Here is a 21,988-nt window from a genome sequence, read left to right as displayed (position 1 = left end):
TTTTTTTTTTTTTTTTTTTTTCTTTCTTAATGGGTATGGAACTCAGAACCTTGCATTTGCTTGGCAGGCGCAGTGCCCCTGAGCTACATCCCAGCCCTGATCTTAAGCTTTTAATCCTCCTGCCTCAACCTTCTGAGTAGCTTTGATGGCAGGTGATCACCATCCTTGGGCTTCTTGTGGCTCCTTGAGCTGAGCCCTGCATGTTCCCTGTAGGTGACAAAGCTAACATAGAATTATTATTGAAATGTTCTGACCTTGAAAAAGGTGGGGAGCCAACAGCACCTCATCTGTTTGTTCCAAGTCTTCATTCGGGAAATGTTTTAATATATTGCATATTTTTGATATTCCATGTAACAATCTAGAACTCCAGTGAGCCTGATATCCAGTGAAAGATCTCCACCCTACACCTCATGCTAGGGAAATGAACCCAGAGCTTTGCAAGGAGCTATATCCTTAGTCCTCTGTGTATTTATTTATTTTGTAGATGTTCAGACAATTGCCTTCCTAAGTTGAGCAGGTTGAGCTCGAACTTGGAACCCTACTGTCTCAGCTTCCCAGAGAACTGGGGTTACAGGCCTATGCCATGCCCGGCTCCTGCAGGTTTCTCTTTTACCATTTTCCTTCCTGTTCTGCAAGCCTGTGAGGCGTGTCTGTCATGCAGCAGCCCTGAGCTCAGCTGGCATCTGAGGAGGAATGGGACTCCTCTCTCATCCTGGATGCTCGGTGTGGTTGGAAGTTTAGATTTCTCCACTTGCTGATCCCTAAGCCCTTTTTTTTCTTTCTTTCTTTTTTTCTTTTCTGGTAATGGTCTGTAGGTGAATGGAGAGTTTGTTGTGTTTCCTCTTTTGAGTTAAACAACATCTCTGCCAGATCTCATCTGTTCATCTTCCCTGGCACGGTATAAATTCTAAGAGCCAAAGACATCAGTGTTTCTGCAAATGCGAATAAATCATGGAAAGAGATGCTGGTCATCTGTGCTTCTCTCTTTCAATCTCTTTGTCTTTCTCTCTCTCTCTCCCTCCACCCCTCCTCCTCTGTTGTCAACTGTGGGGACCCTGTGACCAGTAGCTAAAGGGGAACCCCCAGAATCAAGGCAAAATTACAGTTCCCTTCGAACTACATCTGAGCTAGATCTTTGGCACCAGAGCACAGGACCCCAAATTTCCTCTGACCTAACTACCACAAGGTGCTCTTGCTGGCCCTTGGACCTCTGTGAGTATTTACATCTGCCAGAGTCGGTTTCTCTTCTGCCTGAGTGGGCTGGGCTGACCAAATTGTTCCTGTCTGTCACTGTGACATGGCTGGCTACTCGATTAGGAAAGCTTTTTTTATTTTCCAAAATCAGTGGTCGTAGAGTGCTATGACTGCTGCGTTTTTGTTCAGAATGTTAGGGAACCAACTATATGTAGCTCGTTGCAAGGCCCTGGGTTCATTTCCCTAGCATGAAGTATGGGGTGGAGATCTGGAGATCTTTCACTGGATATCAAGCTCCCTGGAGTTCTAGAGGGTAACATGGAATATCAAAAATACACAATATATTAAAATATTTCCCGAATGAAGACTTGGAACAAACAGATGAGGTGCTGTTGGCTCCCCACTTTTTCAAGGTCAGAACATTTCAGCAATACCTGGGCACTAAATTGCTGGGCGATTTTCATAGCTTCCTTCAGGTAACCCTCAAAGTATTTTGCCTGCTCGGGAGCACACGGCCAGATGCAAAGCTGAGTGTGTCTGGGTCTGAAGAGGATCAGTACTGCACGTCCACTCCTGGTGCAGGTGGCCTGGAATCTTAGTATTGGGCCCATTACAGGAACTGAGGCTGACCTTGCTCCAGAAGATTGTGACAAGGCTGGTGATGCAGAACTCGTCATCTTAGCCATCACTTAGTTGTCCTGCTAGAGATGCTTGGAGAGAGATGGGTGGATCACAGGCTTGACAAGGAAGTGAGGAGGGTTTTTTGTTTTGTTTTTTTGTACTCTGGGCCTTAATTACCCATCTCCTCTTTAGAAAATAATCTAAACTGGATGGAGCCCAGCTGTGCCCATGGTTCACTCTATTTATACTAACTTACTCAAATATCTTGTGAGAAAAAGACTTTCGCCCAATCAGTCATGTGATTTTAAAGCTTCCTGTAGCAAAATCAGATCTCCTCAGCGGACTTTTGTCTTTTTCTTGGGCTGTGCAGGTAACTAAAGCTCCCTGGTCAAAAGGAGGGGCTTTTGAGCATCAATTCTGTGCAAAGGATATTGCTAGGACTTCAAGAAGCCTGGGACAGATGATTTACTTAACATACATATATTATATATATATTGTGAGAGAAAGAGAGAGAGAGTGTGTGTCTGATTGGGACATAAGTAAACCGTCAACGTTGGCCCACATCTCCTCTCGGGGACCACAGTGAATGAAATGGATGTGCCAAATTTGTATTGAGTAGCTGTGAAATTAGATAAGTGCTTCATAGACTTGTAGAAGTTTTTATTTAAAGATCCCATGAATGCCTTTTTCCTTTTTATTGCTGTTCTTTAAAGAATGTATTAGTAGCTGGGCGTGGTGGCACACGCCTGTAATCCCAGCACTTGAGAGGCCGAGGCAGGAGGATCACTGTGAATTTGGAGCTAGCCTGGGCTACCTAGTGAGTTCCAGGTCAATCTCAACTACATAGTGAGACCCTGTCTCCAAAAACCCAAAGGAAAAAACTTATCAGTAAATGTTGGTGATACACAGTGAACATATTCATGGTGAGGAACTGGTGCATATTACGCTGCATCTTGACCCTTTTCACTTCCCCTTCCTTTCCTCTCTGTCCCGCCTCTCCCATTCCCAGGTCCTCCTCCCGTCTCTATAAAGTCTTTCTCCCTATTTCCCGTCATCTAAGATTAACATATGTTTCACGTCAGAAAACTGTTAAGCTATGTATTAGCAAAATGAAGATGAGGTAACACACATAATTTTATCACTGGAGATGTAAACATTGTTGGTATGTTGGTGTCTATGCAAGTGCAAGATAATTCACGTACTTATTTACATAATTTATAGTTTTCACTTAAAGCTTTGTGTCATTAGATTTCGAAACTAGAATTTTTATGCTACTGTGTTGGTATGTATGTAAATAGAATACCATGATTGAATTAATCTATCATTGTTGAATGTTTATTTCTACTTTTTGTTAAAGTTATAAATCCAGCTACCCACGACAGTATACACCTGTAATCCCAGCAGTCTGGGAGGGTGAGGCTGGAAAATTGCAAGTTCAAGCCTAGCCCAGGGTACATGGCCAACTTGGCAAGACTCTTTCTCAAAATTACAATAAAAGAATTGGGCTATAACTTATAGAAATAGTCCTGGGTTCAGTCACTGTTACTGCAAACACACACACACACACACACACACACACACACACAGAATCAGCAATGCCAAGAAATCTCTGTACATCCTTGGTTATTTCTCTAGGGTAGATTTCTAGAGGTAAAATATCTGAGTCAGAGCCATACCTAATTTTTCAACATGTTGGTACACTGTGCCAAATTTCTATCCCCAAAAGTTTACCAGTTGAGTACCCCTTTAGCAATCATTTTCATTTTCCAAATTAAAGATTGAGGATTTGATAGAGTTAAGTCCCAGGTAGTTGGCTACCTGAACAATCTCTGTCTGTCTGCCTCATATTGTATGCTTATATGCCTCTATGTATAATGCGTGTATGTACAAGTGATGGTGTTTTAAATATCACCCTTAGCACAAAGTGAAAGAGAACTTCATGCAACTTAGAAGTACTTGTAGGTAACATCTGAACCATAATTCTGACTTGAGAAGTACTGATTTTTGTTGTATGTAGGAACCAATTTCAATGGTAAACCTCAGCACAAGTAAAAACATTTGGGGGGCCGGGGATTTAGCTCAGTGGTTCCACCACCAGCTTCGCAAGTGCAAGGACCCGAGTTTGATCCCCAGTACCAAAAAAATAAAAATAAAAATTTGGTGTCAACACCAGAGATGTTATTTCAGTTGGCTTGGTTAATTTAAACCAAGCTTCTTCCACTAGGAATGACCTTGAGTTTCTTCCAAAGAAAATAAGTTGTTAATATTTTTTAAATGTAAGCAAGATCTTACCTTGGTGAGGTGGAGTAAGAGGTGGAGTAAGAGGCCTTCCCGCATTTCCCTCTTGGGTTGGGGCTTGTTTGCTAGGCTAATCCAGGCACCGCAGACCTCACGGTATATCGCTCTTACAAACAGGATCTGCAGGCGCAAGACCGGGCTCACCGCATTGGTCAACAGAACGAGGTCCGGGTGCTGAGACTCTGCACCGTGAACAGCGTGGAGGAAAAGATTCTCGCAGCTGCAAAATACAAGCTGAATGTGGATCAGAAAGTTATCCAGGCTGGCATGTTCGACCAGAAGTCTTCAAGCCATGAAAGGAGAGCATTCCTGCAGGCCATATTGGAGCACGAAGAGGAAAATGAGGTATTCCAGGAAGTTGAGTTTGTGAAGTCAGTGACCTGTTGTCTCTTTAGAATTAAGAATAACCTCTTTGTTCTTTAAGGAATTTCCTGGGCTGGTGTTAATTAAAATGAATAAATTAGCTGCTGTCTTATTTCCCAAGCACAGAAAGCCTCTGAAAATTATCCAAATGAGTGTCTTAAAAGCTAATGCCAGAGGGCCCTCCAGGCTTGGCCTGTGGGCGATTCCAGGGAGAGACGGCCAAGCGTGCACATTGTATTGTAAATGCTGCCTCCTGTAGGATTGCTGTGGAACTGCAGGGTGGATGCTTGGCCAACAAAATCAGCCAGAGCCGGATAACCTGGAAATGTCCCCCTTCGCCTTCCATACTCCAGAGCCCTCTGTCTCTGCTGCCTTTGACCAGAGGTGACAGCTCTTCGCCGCCCTGTCTGTGGGATAAGCTTTCACAGCTCTCTTCAGCTCACTTAGCCGTACTTGCACTTGGAAAGCGTGACCTTTATCTCCACTTAAAATTTTTCTTTAAGAGAGGACCTAAGGGCTATAGATGTGGCTTCGTGGTGGAACATTTTGCCTGTCAAGCTTGAGGCCCTGGGCTCCATCTTCAACACTGAAAAAAAGAGCACGGGTTTAAAAGCTTCTGCTTGCCAACATGGTGTGAAGTCTATTGACTATATTTCCTTTTAGGGAATTTTTGGATTTCTCATTTATATTTTTTAATCGCCAACTTTACTCACTTAACACTAAATATTAATTTTAGATCTAGGGATGTAGTTCAGCAATAGAGTACTTGCCTAGTATGCAGGTGGCCCTAGGTTCTACAAAAAAAAAAAAAATGATCACCTAAAATTGATATGAAATAGATTTTAAAACATATTTATAGGGTCTGCAAAACTGTATAAAATACCAGCACCAGTTCTTAACATAAAGCTGGCTAGATGAACAAATTTGGTTTTGTATGCTCAGATTTATAAATTGAAGCATAAATTTACATTAAATATTGCATGGAATACTATTTCCATTGCATATTTTAGAGACAATTTGATTTTTTTGTCTTAAGCGGGGTATGTGCTTTTGAAGTCATCTGTAAGTTAAGAACTGCTTTCTGTAAAAAAAAAAAAATCTTACATAGTTTCCATTTTTGAAAGGAATCTAAATATGAAATAAAGCTTGATATTTTAGAGAAGCCTAAAATCAAACTTTTTGCAAATCAAAGAATACTTTGATATTGATGGCTCCTAATTTGTCAGCCATGTGTGTTTGATTAGTTATCTACTGAGTTTCATGGAGATGATGAAACATACATATATGTATGTGTACTCCCACATCCGTGCACATTTAAAGATTTTTGTCTCAAATTCACTATTTCAGAGTCTTGACGTTGAGCCTCTGCTGGAGACTTAGCCTCAGTTTGTCAGGCGGTTTTGGTTGTCCTTCACGCGATTGGCTGTTTCTGGGAGACACCAAGATGAGTGCTCATCCTGTCACAAAGCAGATGTGAGCAGAGCTGGTTCGCAGCCAGGAGGCCCCCACAGCGTTTCTGCTTATTTGCTGTTTGCAGGCCTTGTGAAAACACTGCCTGCCCTGGGTTAGATTGCAGCATGCAAGGAGGCTGGGGTTTTCCAGCCTTCCTAAGCCACAGGAAGATGCTGATCTGTCCCAGGCCAGGGGATCACCAGGTGGGGCCTGCTGTGGAATCTGGGGCCAGCTGCTTCTAGCTGTAAGCAGCCCTGCTGGGGCTCCATGTTCCTGCCAGGACACCAGTGTGTAAGACAAATGTTAGCACATTCTGGGTGGCCTGTGCCATGATGTGAAACTGACCGGCGACACTGATAGACTGCAGTCAGAGCTCTGCTACTGACTCTCCCAGGTAGCAAAGGCTTCTGCCCCCACCATTGGCACCCCAGAAAGTACTAGGGCGCAGAAAACCCAGGAAGATTTTATTGCGAACTTCCCAGCTGCCTGGTTCTCTGGGAGCTGAGGTCACCATGGGCAGGTCTCCTGTCAGCTTGTAAAGAGAATCTTTTCATCCTGGACATGGGGTTGCCTAAGGACTCACTGTGCCGGAGAGGAGAGGGTAGCATAGTTCTAGGAAGAAGGGAGGCAAAAGAGGACATCAGTTTACCTGAGGATGCACTGACCAGATGCTTGGTACTATGAGGTCTGACCCCACTCCAGCTCAAATCTAATATTTAGACAAGCTGACTTGAATCAATCTAAGAGGTAAACTAAAATAGAAAGTTTTTCAGCAGTAATTATTATCTTGAATCATAGGCTTTTTGCTTTATCGAATTGCATTCATTTCTAACACTTATTAAGTCCCTACAGTGCCCTCAGATGTTATCTTGGGAACTGACATGGTCATCTCATTTAGGCTGCTTGTTCACTTGTATTCTTTTCGTAAAAACACTTGCCTCATTTTGAACATTTGATTTGTGTAATTGGATGTTTGAAGTTCTATGTTTTCCTCTTTCTCCCCTCTGCTGATACACTGAAGTTCCCCAATTTGATTTTTATCGAGCCCACTCAGTATATGATAAAAATACTTGTGGAAAATAAGTCCTATACTATATGCCCAACTTTTAGAATCATTTTCCGTAAGTGTGTAAGTCATAGCCTAACATTTCTGAGAAAGTTACAACTGTTGGTTTCTGAGGAATTCAGAGAAATCAGGTGTCTTAGTTTGACCTACTGTAAAATGAAAATTTTAGCTCTTATGTAATTGCTTCCTCTACATCATTTAAATTATTTTAATTTAGTATAGTTTTGAGGGCTTTTTGATTTTGATAGCTTTTGAATTGTCTTAACTACAGCCCTGACACTTTGCAGTAGCAGTCGGTACCTGCTGAAATGCGTTGGATAAACATATCCTGAACATTATATGTTTAACACATATGTATGATTTTCTGGTCTTGCACTGGGCTCAGTCACAGAATTTCATATGCTCATATTTTTGTAAGGTTTTGAAAAGAAGCATGAATATTTGGGATGTCAGTGGAAATAAAAGAATTAACATGAAGCCCTTTTTCCTGTGGATTTCCTTATTTAAGTATTACGTTCCCCTGTGAAGTGGATGTCATACCCACTTCACATATGAGGTCATTGAGGCGGGGAGATATTAACTTGTTTTAAAAGTAACAGGATACAGCCACACACCCAGGAGATCCAGTATTTCTTAGAGTGCACTTCATTTCCTCCCTTTATAGATTTGGCTCTGTGAAGATCATGTGAAAAGCTTGCAAAATATGAATGGCAAGTACTAAACTCAGGAGCCCTTCTCTTTACTTTCTGCATTGAGAGCTGGGACCCTTCTGGTGTGCAAGACAGATTCCCGTATGCATTCGTGTCTCCTCTCAGCTGCCCACCCCCTGTCCTAACGCCTGTTCAATCATTCTGTCTTTAACCCCAGGAAGAAGATGAAGTACCGGATGATGAGACCCTGAATCAAATGATTGCACGGCGAGAAGAGGAGTTTGACCTTTTTATGGTAATGTCGCAGAAAATCATGGCAACCGAATGCCTTCCCCCTCGGCCCCCTTTTTCTGTTCACCAAGATGCCTGGAGCCTGTGCGCCCTGGCAGAACTTCAGTTGTGAAGCCTGTGCCTTCCTTCGGTTCAGGCTCTGCAAACTGGCTGGATTTAGCCTGCAGACATATTTTGTTTGGCCCACACAGCATTTGTTAAAATTTTGCATTTGTTGCCAACATAAAAAGAATCTTGAATTCTGGCTTCTTTTTTAAAAATGAGATTGGGCCTGTATCAGTCGCAACACTCGGCATGGAAACAGTTGGCCAGAGCTGAACAGCAGCTGCACCTTCGGGACAGGCCGCCTGGTCCCGTGGCCTCCCACGCCTCCACTGTCTAATCTCAGCCCAGTGTCATGCGCGAAGGCTGTGCGGCTCGTTTAGGCATTTGAACACACAACTGCCCTAGCTGCCTCCTTCCTTGACGAAGGCACATGCGCTCCATTTGTTGCTGAAAGTTAGCTCCAAGGTGTGTGTCAGGGAAAGTGTGGCTTTCATTTAAAGAGCAAAAGTGCCAGGATTTTACTGGCACAGAGGAGATGTAAAAGAACTTAGGCACTTAAGAATTTAATACCTATTTTCAACCTTGAAGTTCCACAGTTTAACTGGAATCTGGGCTGTATTTATACTTGTGGCCTGCTGCAAACCAGGGTTCGAGGGGTGCAAGCTGGTTGGCCGGAGAGGCTGTGTAGCAGCTCACAGAGTGATTTACTACCTTCTTGCTCTTTTATTTACTCTGTATCTTCAGTGACCAGACCAGTCCTATGCATGTAGCTGTCACTGAGTAGAAATCTACTGAATTAATGGTGATATTTGCAAAATTCCAGACTTTTGTGAGGTTGTCAGGATAGAGTCGAATATATAAAGTGAAGAGGTTCCCTCCAGTGCTTTCAATCATTCTGATCTCTGTTGAAGGCATGTAGCTTGACTGGAGGGACTGAATAAGTGCAAACCATAACTTTAGCCATGGAATGCTGCAGAATCCTAAAACCAGAAGTCCTGAATTAGAATGTCCTTCGATCCCTGATAAGCAGTCTACACAGACAAAGCGAGTTGAGAGGGTAGATGCCTTGGAGATGCTGTGTCTGCGACAAAGCTACAAGGTGGAAGTATGAGAGCCACGTAGCCAGAAATTACAGTTTTGCAAAGAATTTGGAAATCTTTTTTTATATGCAGTCTCAGGACTTCAGAATATTTGCAGCTATATTCAGGACTTTTTAAATTATCATAGCAGGGCTGGGGATTTGGCTCAGTGGTTCTGCCACCTGCCTCTCAAGAGCAAGGGCCCGAGTTCGATCCCCAGTACCAAAATAAATAAATGAATAAAATAATTATAGGACTGTAGGCCAAGCAAAATATGAGTGTAAGCCAAACATGACCCAGAGGGTTTGCAATTTCTACCTTTTTAGCCTAGACCGTCTGAGAATGGAGCTCCAGCTGTGGGGATGCTTATGGATTTTTGTGATTTTTGTCTAGAGAAACCTGACTGTGTCCACACATAATGGTTCCTGGTAAAAAGACCTTTAACGCTTTCTCACGAAAACTGAGATAGCCAGAGCAATAACTCCTGTACTCCTAACCTGGGACATGTACTTCCCCGGCCCTGCCCCCAGTGGCCACCTCACCAAAGCCAAGTTGTTTTGGAGAAAGGGCGGTAAGACCTAGCCAACACCGGGTCTTCATACAACCCAAATTTCTTAACTCCTACTGTCAGTCACCATCGTTATAGATCACTGTGCTGGGGAGACTGGGGACACATGTTGGAAATAGACATTCTTGTCCTGGAGGAACTTAGGAAAATGTAGATGGTGAGTAGGCAAGAGGCCCTCAGCTTCCCTGACTGCTGATTGGCAACAATTCAGTGCTGCTATGGCCTGGGATATTTTCAGGATGCAGGAGAAGATAAGCTGCCTGCCATTATACAAATTCGATCTGGTCCAGAGTTGGAGAGTTCCATTAGCAGTCCTAAAATAAGGGGGGAAAAATGTTTCTCCATCCTTACTTTGCGGCTGGGTATTTGTAGAAATTGAAAAACCTCAGAAGAAAAGAATGAATGTCTGTCTTTTAACTTGGAAATAGAGTACCACGGGAAGAACAGGCTCATGACAGGTGAGAATGGTTAGGGAACACATTTTTGTGGGTATTTTGATTTTGTGAATCTTCATGCCTGTTTCTTAAACGTTGGCTTCTGCTTTGGGGATTATGCAGATTTTTGTTTGGTTTGGTTTTTTAATACCCTCTAATCCACCCGCTGCCTTTGGCCAATTCACTGTTCTTTAGCACCTCCACCAGGGGGCAGGAAACAAATTTTGAATTCTTGCCAGCTACTCTGATTAAAAAGTTTACTGAGAAAGAAGAGTGGAGTGCGAGCTAGAGTAAAAATCTGTGGGTTTCAAATATTTAAACTCTTTATCAATTATTCGAAAAGAATTAATTCTCTATAAAATTAATATAATCATAGACCCTATAATCAAGGTAAGTAGGTAATTGCTTGAAAAAAACCTTCCTCTTGAACTTCTAAAGATAGGACTTGAGAAAGTTACTTTCTACGATGATTAACTGTGAACTTTACCTAAAAATGTTGACAGCCCAAGATGCATATCTGAAACATTTTGCTAACATACAAGCATTAGTTTTTCAGGGCTGGGGATTTAGCTTAGTGGTTCTGCTGCCAGCCTTGAAAGTGCAGGATCCCAAATTCAATCCCTAGTACCCCCCCCCAAAAAAAAATAGGTTTTTAGATACTGTGTTTTTTACAAAAGCAAGAAATACTTTTAAAAATGATTATACTTGTAAGGACAAAGTTTTTTAATTAGGTCTGAAGGCCAGGTGTGGTGGCACACGCCTATAATCCCAGCACTCTGGAGGCTGAGTCAGGAAGATCCTGTGAGTTCAAGACCAGCCTGGACTACATAGTGAGTTCCAGGTCAGTCTCAACTACATAGGAGGCCCTGTCTCAAAACAACAACAACAACAACAAAATAATAAAAAATATAATTAGATCTCAAAATAAATATATTCATGTAGTAACTAAATAAGCAGTTATCCTTTTCTTCCAGTATTAAGATTTGTACCATTTTGGTGCAAGTAGAATCCCTGGAGAGAGGTACTTCATTAGGACTTTAAACTTATATGATTACATCTGCCTTTCCAAAAGGGGGAAAAAAAACCCACATATAAATGTATAATTTCCTCTTTGAATCAGAAAATACTTATTTGTCTCAATTTTTGTTTAACTTAAGCAGTTTTATAGGGTGTGGTGTAGGTCGTGGTATAGTAGCAATATTTTCAAAAACCAGTGGAAATACTCTGTCACATCGGTGTAGGACATTAATAGAAAGTTTTTATTAGGTACCTAATAAGTGTGAGGAAGTTGCTTTAAGCAGCCCCTCCTTAGATCCTGCTATAAATAAACTGTCTTTCACATGCTAATTCTAAGGGGTGTGCTTGTTCCCACTTCTGGTGTGGAAGCCTCAGAGGGCGGGGTTAAGCAGAGCAGAATGGCCACATTTAACTCCCCATGGGACTTCACTTGCCAAGCCCACCCCGTCCTGGAAGTTCAGTGATTGCCCAAAATGTTGGAATATAGTTTCAGGAGCATGGACCTTTAAGTTTTACATAGGTTGTAGAGGTCATATTTGGGTTCTAGTGGATAATTCAGGTTTAGCTTTTTACGGGAAAAAAAAAATCAAATCCCTGTTTCATTGCGGTAGAACTGAAGGAAGAGGGAAAAGAAATAATTTAATGATTAATGGTCCGTTTGATTGTGGAAATTATATCTCTAGCTAGTAATACATGTCAAGTATCTAGAATTTCAGTGGTGGTTTTATTTGCTCTTTTTTTTTTTACTTATCAGACTACTTATAGTTTAAAGCTAAGTATGCGTAACTCAGTTTATTTAGAAATGACCGGGATTTTTCAAAGGAGAGCAGAGTGGGGACATGGACATTTTGCAGGCTACAAAGGAAGCCATTTCTCATACAGCTTGGTCAGTTAAGAATTCCTCTGAGATCTGGTTCTCTGTGTTGTGATATTTTCATAAGAGCTAACTTTGTGAAAAGGAAAGAACTGAGGAATATCCTTCTCACAGTGTCCGTGTTGTATTGAAAATTCAATCCAGGGGCTGGGGATTTAGCTCAGTGGTTCTACTGCCTGCCTTGCAAGTGCAAGCACCCAAGTTCCATCCCCAGTACCAAAAAAAGAGAAAAGAAAATTCAGTCCATTCATAGCAACTGACTAAACAAACCCTCTCTGTCCCTCTCCCTGCCCACCTGGGAGCGGCTCTTCTGTAGTGATACCCTTGGCTCACTTTATCCCACTTTACCACTTAATCAGAAGCATGAACCCTCTTGAACAAAAGGAAATATATTCTTAATAAACTTTCTTTTTTATGTAGTCAGTTCATTTCGTCTAAGAAATCAACAAATCATGAATTTTAAAGGTGCATCCCCGCCTTGAATTTTCTCACTAATACCTAAGGGGATGCTCCGTACAGACCTAGACTAAGAGGAGGAATTCTTGAAGAAGACTTTTAAATGCATAAAGAAATTTCCAAGCTAGGTGCAGAGGATAGGAAAGGGTTTTTCTTTGTGGAGTCTTCCTTTGGACACTGCTGCAGGGATGAGCTGGAACAAGTCAACCAGGATAAGAGACCCAAGGGGGCCCTGCAGCTATCTAGGAGGAGGGCTTGTGGGAGTTGTGGGTATTGTTAAGTTCTGAACCCCGCTTGGTTTCTCTTTGGTGACCCTTGTGTGTGTTCTCCAGCGAATGGACATGGACCGGCGGAGAGAAGATGCCCGGAATCCCAAACGTAAGCCTCGCTTGATGGAGGAAGATGAGCTGCCCTCCTGGATTATTAAGGATGACGCTGAAGTGGAAAGGCTCACGTGTGAGGAGGAGGAGGAGAAAATCTTCGGCAGGGGGTCTCGCCAGCGCCGCGATGTGGACTACAGCGATGCCCTCACGGAGAAGCAGTGGCTTAGGGTAGGTGTGGCTTTTCTCTCTCTCTCTCTCAATCTCTCTCTCTCTCTCTCTCTCTCTCTCTCTCTTGACTTGTGATTGGCGTTTGGAATGTTTTTGGTGTCTTGGAGAAATCAGGAGCTTAAAGCTGTGGAGTCCTCTGAGAGGTTCAGGTTGCCGTTCACGTGGAAAGGATTCTTGAGGATAGAAGGTAAAGTTGTTCTGCTGGTGTAGAGGAGCCGTCCTACGTTTCAAGGCAGAGCTTGGAACAGAAATACAATGAAGGCTTTTTATTTTCGCTGGAGCAGAATAGGCCATTAAAGCACAGGATTATTAGAGCTGTGAGAGCCACTAATGTTTTATGACCAATTGCCTGGTCATGCCTCACTCTGTCAAACTAAGAATCGCAGTGTGGAAGGGGGCCTTAGAGATCTTTTTAATTGTTCCCCCTTATTTCATGGTCTTTATTTATTTATTTATTTATTTTGGTACTGGGGATCGAACTCAGGTCCTTGCGCTTGTGAGACAGTCGCCAGAACCACTGAGCTAAATCCCTGGCCCTATTTCATGGTCTTTAATCGGAGTTTTACTTCTACAAGTTCTGAAAAGGCAGTTCAAGAACAGCACTGTTTTCAAACGGTTATTTCACAGACCTGTAGCACATTTAGATCTGGAAGATGCCTTTGTGCTCTTTTGGTTTAGTGCAAAAATGAACCTCAGAGAGGTTACATGACTAATTAGGACGGAGTTGGACGGAATTAACAGAATCACCAGTGCATTTAACAAAGTTAGTTTTGGCTTGATCAGAATTGCCTGTCACACCCATGCAGTATGGAGCCTGAGACTTGGATCACTGGCGGCTGGAAATGTTATTCTAGTTTGTTTGTTTGTGTTTTTCCCTCCAGAAAATGATGATCTCTCATCTTGACCAGAGAAATTTGGCACTGTTCCTTGTAGAACATACAGATACTGAGTGCTCATGGCAGCCATGTGTGTGGCTATCAAGGACAGTGATTCTTTCTTTTGAAGGTTTAGCTCTGCTTCCTTCGTTGGGAGCAGACTTTGTTCTTTGACAGGCAGAGCAACCTGGGAATGCATTCCAGACAGGGCCAGTAAATGAGTGCTGGAAATAGCAAGTATGGCTGGGTGAAAACCAAACAAAATAGAAGAAATTGTTGGCAGTCGTTCATTTTCTTCAAATGGAATATAATTCTCAAGCTTTGTAAGATGAGGGTTTTAGGACCCAGGGTATAACTAGGTAGGTGCATGGGAAGGCAATGAAGAGGATTTCGAGATTGTATGTCAGAGGCGGATGGGGCTTGGTACCACTTGAGATGTGATTTACTCGGGATGTTATGTGATGAGAGGGATGTGACTTGAATTATGAAAAGATTGAATTCTGTGGGATTCTGAATAGAGACTAGCAAAGCATTGTTCATATATAGGGTTGAACAGTTGCATGTAAAATGTAGTATTTGTGTGATGGTGTCCCTGTCATACCCAGTCATGTATTCTGGTGACCTTAGAATACGAGGAATGATCAAAATATACAGTGAGCATTTAAATTTTGAAAAAATTTATTACAGTAAAAGACACATTACCATTAAGCACGTCAAATACTCTCACTTCAAATACAAGTATGCCATTGTTTTTGCCATTTTCTAAAGGAGCTCTGGAGGTCCTTTTGCGAGTCTTTGTGAGGTATAAATATAAGTAAATACATCCAATGAAACGGGAGCCTGAGAAAAACATAACAGTTTCTTAATCCACCTTATTCACTGAATCCAGCACCATTCAACTTCTGGTTCTTCCCAAATCTCAAAATGACCATGAAAGGTAAATGTTTTAAACTGATTCAGGATATCAAGGCAGCCATGAGCATGCAAGTAAAGACCCACACAAAAGAGGAATTCCAGAACTACTTTAGAAAGTAGCAAGAATGATGGAAAAATGTGTTTAAAGTGAAAGGGAGCATTTCAAGGAGGACTAATGTTCCTTTTACTGAAATAATTGTATACAAATATTTAAACATTCGCTGAACTTTTTTATCATGCCTCACAGGATTCTATGCATTTTCTTTTTTTCCACCATCAAAGTTAAAGTACTTGTATAATTAAGGTCCATTCGATAATATGAAGAGGTGTTTTTTTTGTTTGTTTAATATTCATTTCTGAGCTCAAGAAAATTCTGTTCTGTTTCTGTTTCATTGAAGCAATAAATTAAGTACCTGGAATGTTATTACAAGGGGTAAAACAACCATAATCTGGGCCAGTGATGGCGAACCTTTTAGAGCTTTCAGTGAAAACGAACAGCCCGCTGTGCACCAATGCTGGACTAGGTCAAGGTTTTAAAGTCAGGTTTTTTTTTTTAATATGAATAATCTGTGGACATTACAAGCAAAACAACCCTGACAAAAGGCAAGAAAGTGTTGACCTTTTTTTTTTTCCCTTAGTAATGACTGAGAATTGCTCTTCAGAAAAAGAACCTTAGGAAGTTTCATATTTTAAAATACTTCATTTCTTTTCTTCTTTTTCATTCACTTTATACTGTTGAGAACTAGCACGGTGCTTCAGTGAATGCTTATGAAAATGAAGTATAACATTTGGAAAGTAGAAAGTTACTGATTTACCAGTAATACTCGCATATCATTTCTCTCTCTGGTGTATCTAGTAGACTCCCTTTTTATCCATAGCAGCCACATCTAAAAATGGAGAACTACTTTATTATAAAACTGTGCTGTGAAATTGATGTTTATAAATCTAACCCTAAGGTGTCTTGCAGCTTACCAAGTCATCCAAAAAGCCAAAACTTCTCCACACAGCTTTACTGCACTGTGTCTTTTTCTAATCAAATCTCCTGAAAACTCTATGCCCATATTTTGTGTGAGTGGACAACTTTTAAGCAGGACATCTGATTGATACAGATGCCCATTGGCCTAACCACTCAGGATAGATGTTTACTGTCCTCCCTGGTCTTGTTCACCAGCAGAAATCCTGCTTAATGTCAGCCTGTTAATGTTTTCGCTGTAGTAACTAGAATTCAAGGGGTTCTCATAGGCCTGGATGTTAAAGAGATCTTCTCTCCTGGCTGGTGGTTGAACAGGTTGAGTGAATCCAGGCAACAGAGCTTTGAAAGGAAGGTTGGGAAGGACTGTTCTGTGAGAAGTGCTGTAATGGGGCTAAAGTAACTCTTGTTTTTCCTCGCAATGTTCTTCAAAGCCTGCTAGAATGAAGCATTGAAGACACAGAATTGCAGCGTTAGAAGGCAGCTGAGTGGAGCAGCTACCATCCATGCTTAAATCACACTCTTGCAGTCTCTGTACCAACAAGCTGGCCATCCCTCAAATGAAGCGTATTCTGCTTTCATCTGCTTAGCCCCTCTGGTTCGTGGGCAGCCTGGATTGTTAGCTCCTTCTCCCTTTGGACAGAATCTTCTTTCCCTGAAGCTGTTCTTCACTGGCCTCGTTTCTGCTCCCTGGGATGAATAGAATAATGTGCGCTACCTTTAGTTAACATCACAGCCCCGCGGTTAAAATGTCTGAGGACTCATGTCAGTCTGGGGTGACGTCCCTACCCTCCTCTTTATTTTGAACATTCCTCATCCCTCAAGACCCCATTCAGTTGCTGCCTCCTCCATGGTGTCTTCTTGGATAAACAGAAATTGCCCTATCCACTGTGCTGTAACACTTCTTTGCTTGTCCTTCCGTCACAGCTCATTTCCAATTTCCCAGTGTTCTTGGCCATTGCCATCCTGCCTGATTTCTTGAATAGTTCCTGTGCTGTATCTAGATCTTGATATTATTGAGGACTTTGGTGAGCAAATAAAGAGCGCACCGATCACCACATTGATGGCGCTGTATTGATGTGTGTGAGAACAGACAAAGGGGTAATGTTCCCAGCTATACCTCATACACATAAAAGTGCATTTTTAAAGTTTAGAAAAGCAGCAAAAATTTATTTCTCACTCTCATAGAAGTCCAGATGTCTTCCCCAACGGTGAGCATGCTTGTTCTCCACGGTGTCATTCAGGAATCCAACCTCTGAAGCTTGATCATCTCCGTTCTCATGAGCTGGAAGTAAGGAAAACAACATGATGGAAGAGGATGTAGAATTCTGACTGGCTGTGCCTGGATGGTCACACATCACTTCCGCTCACATTTCATTGGCTAGAACCTGGCCACCAGCCCACTAGGAGGCTGGGAAGTGTAGTGTGGTTATGAGCCCAGGAAAGCCAGATTTTAGTGAATAGCTAGCAATCTCTGCCTCAGCACACTTAGGTTAAGTTTAAGCGATATTGCTGCTTTATGTTAAAAACGTGTTACAGTTTCATCGCAAACAACTTTTATTCTGTTATCATACTGTGCTAAAAAGAAATCCCCAGTGTCCTTGAGAGAATCTGTTTAGTTGGAGGATTGTTAAAAACAATATTTTTCCTGTATTCGTTGTGTCGTTTTTAATGAGTTGGATCATAATTTCAAACACAGCTCAGTTTTTTAAAAGTAAATGTTGCTTTCAAATCCCTGTTACCATTGAAACGTAAATGGGGCTCTTTCCCAAGGTGGCCTGGATACAGGAGGAAGCTGGTGTTTCAGCATGACCTTGGCAGCCGACGCCTGGGTTCTCCTCCTTCCTTCCCTGAGGTTCTGTGTGGACCTCGGGGTGGCTCTGTTGGCCTGCTGGTTCCTGGAGGACATGCCAGGCTGCTCTCGTCGTATGTTCTTGGAGACTTTGACGATATGTGCTCTTGAAGGCTCGGGTTCCTGGTCATCATGTCTAGCCGGAAGCTGTCACACATTCTGACGTGGTGGTCTCAGCTCTCAGCCCTTTTGGGTCCTGTTTGGGAATCTATAAACTCTGGGTTGGTTCCTCTACACTGTAGTAGAACACTTGGCCTCCAGTGACATTGGCCTCTTCCACAGCAGCGGCTAAGTCACCCCTGAGAGTTTATCAAGCCTGAAGTTCCTAAAATCAAATGACTGGGTAGATTTGGGAACTTTTCATAACAAGCAATCCAAATGTCCTATGTTTACAAATTTTATGAAAGTTTATGACCATATGAACACAAACAAGGTAAAGCTTGTCGTAGGGCTTCAGATGGAGTTTATTAAAGCCCTGAAGCTCAAGCCACATGAACTTCCTCCAAAAAACTCACCTCTGAGTATTTTTAGTACCTTGTTCTCATGCTTCTCAGTCTACCCTCCCTATCACCCTGGTTTGGACTCTGATGAAACAGTATTCTGTTTCAACCTAAACTATAAAATGATGCTGGCAGTAACTATGAACCCTATGAGTGAGTGGGTAGAATTCCTAATAAAACTGCCCTCACTTCAGGCCCTGGCCACACTTTGTTAATCCCTAGGCTTTTTATACTTCTTACTGATTGGTTAGAGAGGCAGAGGTTCCCACAAACCCTTTGGCCTCCATGATTTGTTAGAATGCTTCATGGAATGTAGAAAAGTGCGTCCTGCAGCTACAGTTTTATGAAGAAGTATTCAATTTAGGGCTGGGGATTTGACTCAGTGGTTCTGCTGCCTGTCTCGCAAGCACAAGGGCCCGAGTTTGATCCCTGGTACCAAAAAAAAGTATATAGTTCAACCCTGGTACCAAAAAAAAAAGTATACAATTCAAGTGGGCCAGTCGACAGAGGCAGAAGGTGAGGTCTGGAATCCAAGTTCCCCTGACCTCTTTCCATGGAACCAGGATACAGCAAATGCCCAGAATATCATCAGTGTGTTTTCCAATGAGGATGTGATCTGAGCTTCGGTTCCATGGTTCTCACTGGGGCTTTATGACATCGCCGTGATGGATTAAATCATTGGCCATGTGACTGCATTTAATCTCCAGGCTCTCTCACCTCCCTGGAGATCAGGCTGGAACAAAGTCCCAACCTCCTGATGACCATGTTTGGTCTTTATGGCAACCAGCACCCATCTGATACAATTCAGGGGTCCACCAGGAGTCGCCTCATTAACATAACAAAGATATTCCTATCTTCAGGAAATGCCAGGGGTATAGAGAGTCTGTGCCAGGAACCCAGGAAAAACTCACATTCTTTTTCTTTTTTCTCTCTCTCATTGAGTTTATTGGTACATTTTAGGTATACAGTACAGTTACTTTCACCGTTGGGATCGTGTACATTTACAAGTCACATTCTTTCTTATACAATGGGTAGCAGTATCTTCAGGCCTGACCTCATTCCTGTCTTCCTCTTTGCCGTCATTCCCTCCACAGAAGAATGTTCTCTCTCTTGCCTTCCTGTCAGCAACTTCTCGTACCCTGTGTATCCCAGAGTGCTCTACCCTATGGCTTCTGGTGTCATTCTGAGGATCTCCCTCCACCAGGCTTGGCTTTTAACTGGGGAGGGGCTTTGACCCCAGAGAAACTCCTCATGGCCATTCACACCCACTTCACCTGCTAATGAATGCAAATCTGATAAATACAACCAGGGAACAAAGCAACTGGAGACAGTTTTGTTACTTGGAGCCAGAAGGGAGAGTGCTGCGGTTAATTTTCAATGTGATATTCTCCTCTAAGAAAGGGGGAGGCTTTTACATATTCATGTAGGGAAGGTTTATCGTCACATCCATGAGCACACTCAGTTGAGATCATAGCTGTATGTTAAGAAAAAAAAAAAAGATGGAAGGTACATTTCTAAGCATGCTTAGTTGGGGCTTATAATCACGTGTTCCAAAGGGAAAATGGGTACAAAAGTCTCAGGGCAGAGAAGTTTCACATTATAATGAACAAAGCTTTCTTCCAAATCATCTAGAAAGAATGACCCAGAGTGACTTGATGGTTTTGACCGATTCCTTTCAAGTTTCTCCAAAGAACCTTAGCTGAAATAAAAGGAAAAACAACTTTGAGGGTGTGTTGTTTTAAGGGCAGCAGTTTTCCTTCTGTAAGTACAGGAGCCTGCCCCTAAAAGTGCCTGCTTAACCTGGCAGCTGTCAGTCATCCTCCCTTCGTCAGTAACCTAGTGAAGATCTTTACATCATGGAAGGTTCGCAGTCCTGTCTGGGAAATCAAAGGTATTATTTGTCTTTTACATACGTACTTTATCGTAATGTTTCTCGAGACAGCGGGTCTTGCACCTGAACAGAAAATAGCCCAGCTGGAAAATGTGGAAGAGAATGTGAATGTGGTGTAAAGACATCCTGTATATTACTGCTCGGTAGTATTTCCATGATGTACCAAAGGCAATAGGAAATTCCACTTGTATGTGTGCATTTGCATGCACACGGTGACTGGCCTGCGTGGATAATACTTTCAGAAAACAACAATGCCTCTAAGTGTGATCGCAGGCATTTCACTTACTGAATTTGGAGACTTCAGCTGAACCTGCCGGGCCAGAGCTTTTTGATTTAACCTCAGCCATGTGTGCACTGGCTGTGACCTTTCTAGCATATAAAGCAGCCGTCATCTTGAAGCAGGGGCTCTGTGCAGTTGGGGTGACTGCAGAGCTAAAAAGTGGGCTGGAAGATGATTTCTGAATGCCATTCTGTACTGTCCTTCCTATTCCTTTAGTTCTGCCAATTGCAGAATCCTTCCTTTCCTAAAAACACTTGCTGATAACCCCGAGTTTATTAAATTGCTGAGTGATTTTTGCCCCGCAGCACTTGTAGATAATTGGAATGCAGTCTAGATTGTGTGCTCTGTGTAATATGTAATTGCCAGCCGGATGGGAGAACGAATTCTGGAGTTCTTTTGTCTCACAGTAGATCTCATGTCTTGAAACTATAATTTTTAGAAGTCTCACAGGTGTCCTGTTATGTTTCCTAGGGCCTCATTTGTCTTCTGTGTGGCCTTTACGTGTGAACGTGTGTCTGCCGCCTCTAGTACACCGTGTAGGGTCTGGGTATTGAAGAATGGTGCCCTTTTGTTTTGTAACACCCTGTACAGTTTGGCCTCGATAAATGCTTTGTAAATATTAATGCTGAGACCCGCTTCCTCGGATCTGTCCATCTTGCGAGATTCGCAGATAGTTTTCGAGGCCTTAGGGTTTCAGGAGGAACCTTTTGGAAGAACGATACTTTCTTTTTCCTTGATTAGAGCGCTATCGCATTAGAGATTTAGTTTCTCATGATTGATGTTCCTGAACAGGGCCTCCGTGATCATCATATCTGCTGCCCATGAAAAGGAATGTTGGGGGGCCAGGGATTTAGCTCAGTGGTGCTGCTGCCTGCCTCACAAGCGCAAGGTCTCCAGTTCGATCCCTGGTACCAAAAAATAAAATAAAATAAAATAAAAGGAATGTTGGGAGTTTTCTCTTACCAAAGTTTGAAGTGGAGAAAAGAAAATGAGTTTCTTGAAGCACGTAACAGCGGTAGCGGGTAATCAGTAAGGTAAAGTGCCGCACCTCTCAGCAGAATTTATTTTGGTGTCTTAAGCTACATAGCATCAGGATGGACATACAGGGTAAGTTCCTTTAGTTGCCTTCCTGTGACAGGTAGCCAGGTTGCTAAACACTACACGGGAAAAGGCAGACAAATCTCTGAAGACTTTTGTCACAAAGAATTAAAAAGGAGTGAGGAAAGGGGGCCCGGGATTTAGCGCATTGTTTCCGCCGCCTGCCTCAAAAGTGGAAGGTCCAGAGTTCGATCCCCAGTCTTGGGGCGGGGGCGACTGAAGAAAGGTTAAAGAAATTGGGGTTTGAAATATTTGAAATTCGGTTGAAATACATCACGAGAAGTAAAATATTTCCACACAGGTATGAACAGGGAGGTTGTGGGCTTTTCTTTCTCTAGAAATCTTCGAGAGGAGACGGGGTCTCCCTATCCGGGTTGAGATGCATTGTGATCCAGCCTGAACACACACATGAATGGGCGTCTCTCAGCTATGTCTCAGTGGAGAGAAACAGTGATTGCGGGAAATGTACCTTTTTCCCCAAACGCTTTGCTTTTATATTAACAAAACGTCTTGGATCTTGTATCTAAAGCACTACATATGGATCACTTTTAACATTTTCTTGCTTCTATTTTGTCACTTTGATTTCTCCTTGCCTTATGTTACAAAATATAAAATGCCTAAGAATTGGTTCTTTTTTTTTTTTTTTTT

At 42.4% G+C, this 21,988-nt stretch overlaps 1 protein-coding gene across 6 annotated transcripts in view; it reads left to right on the top strand.

Moving 5' to 3' along the window:
* Smarca2 (SWI/SNF related, matrix associated, actin dependent regulator of chromatin, subfamily a, member 2) overlaps nt 1–21,988 on the top strand; it is a 173,719-nt gene that overhangs the window by 94,642 nt on the left and 57,089 nt on the right. For all 6 annotated transcript variants that reach the window (XM_010640120.2, XM_010640123.3, XM_010640125.3 and 3 more), the window contains exons 25-27: nt 4,231–4,458; nt 7,862–7,939; nt 12,741–12,959. In XM_010640120.2, coding sequence (XP_010638422.1) covers nt 4,231–4,458; nt 7,862–7,939; nt 12,741–12,959 — 525 coding nt within the window. The remainder of the gene's footprint in view (nt 1–4,230; nt 4,459–7,861; nt 7,940–12,740; nt 12,960–21,988) is intronic.

This window comes from Fukomys damarensis, unplaced genomic scaffold, assembly GCF_012274545.1.
Source record: "Fukomys damarensis isolate Sample0158 unplaced genomic scaffold, DMR_v1.0_HiC HiC_scaffold_31, whole genome shotgun sequence".
In the NCBI taxonomy this organism is placed as follows: domain Eukaryota; kingdom Metazoa; phylum Chordata; class Mammalia; order Rodentia; family Bathyergidae; genus Fukomys; species Fukomys damarensis.
Note: the sequence above shows the minus strand (reverse complement) of the source record. Positions and strands in the feature narration are given on the sequence as shown.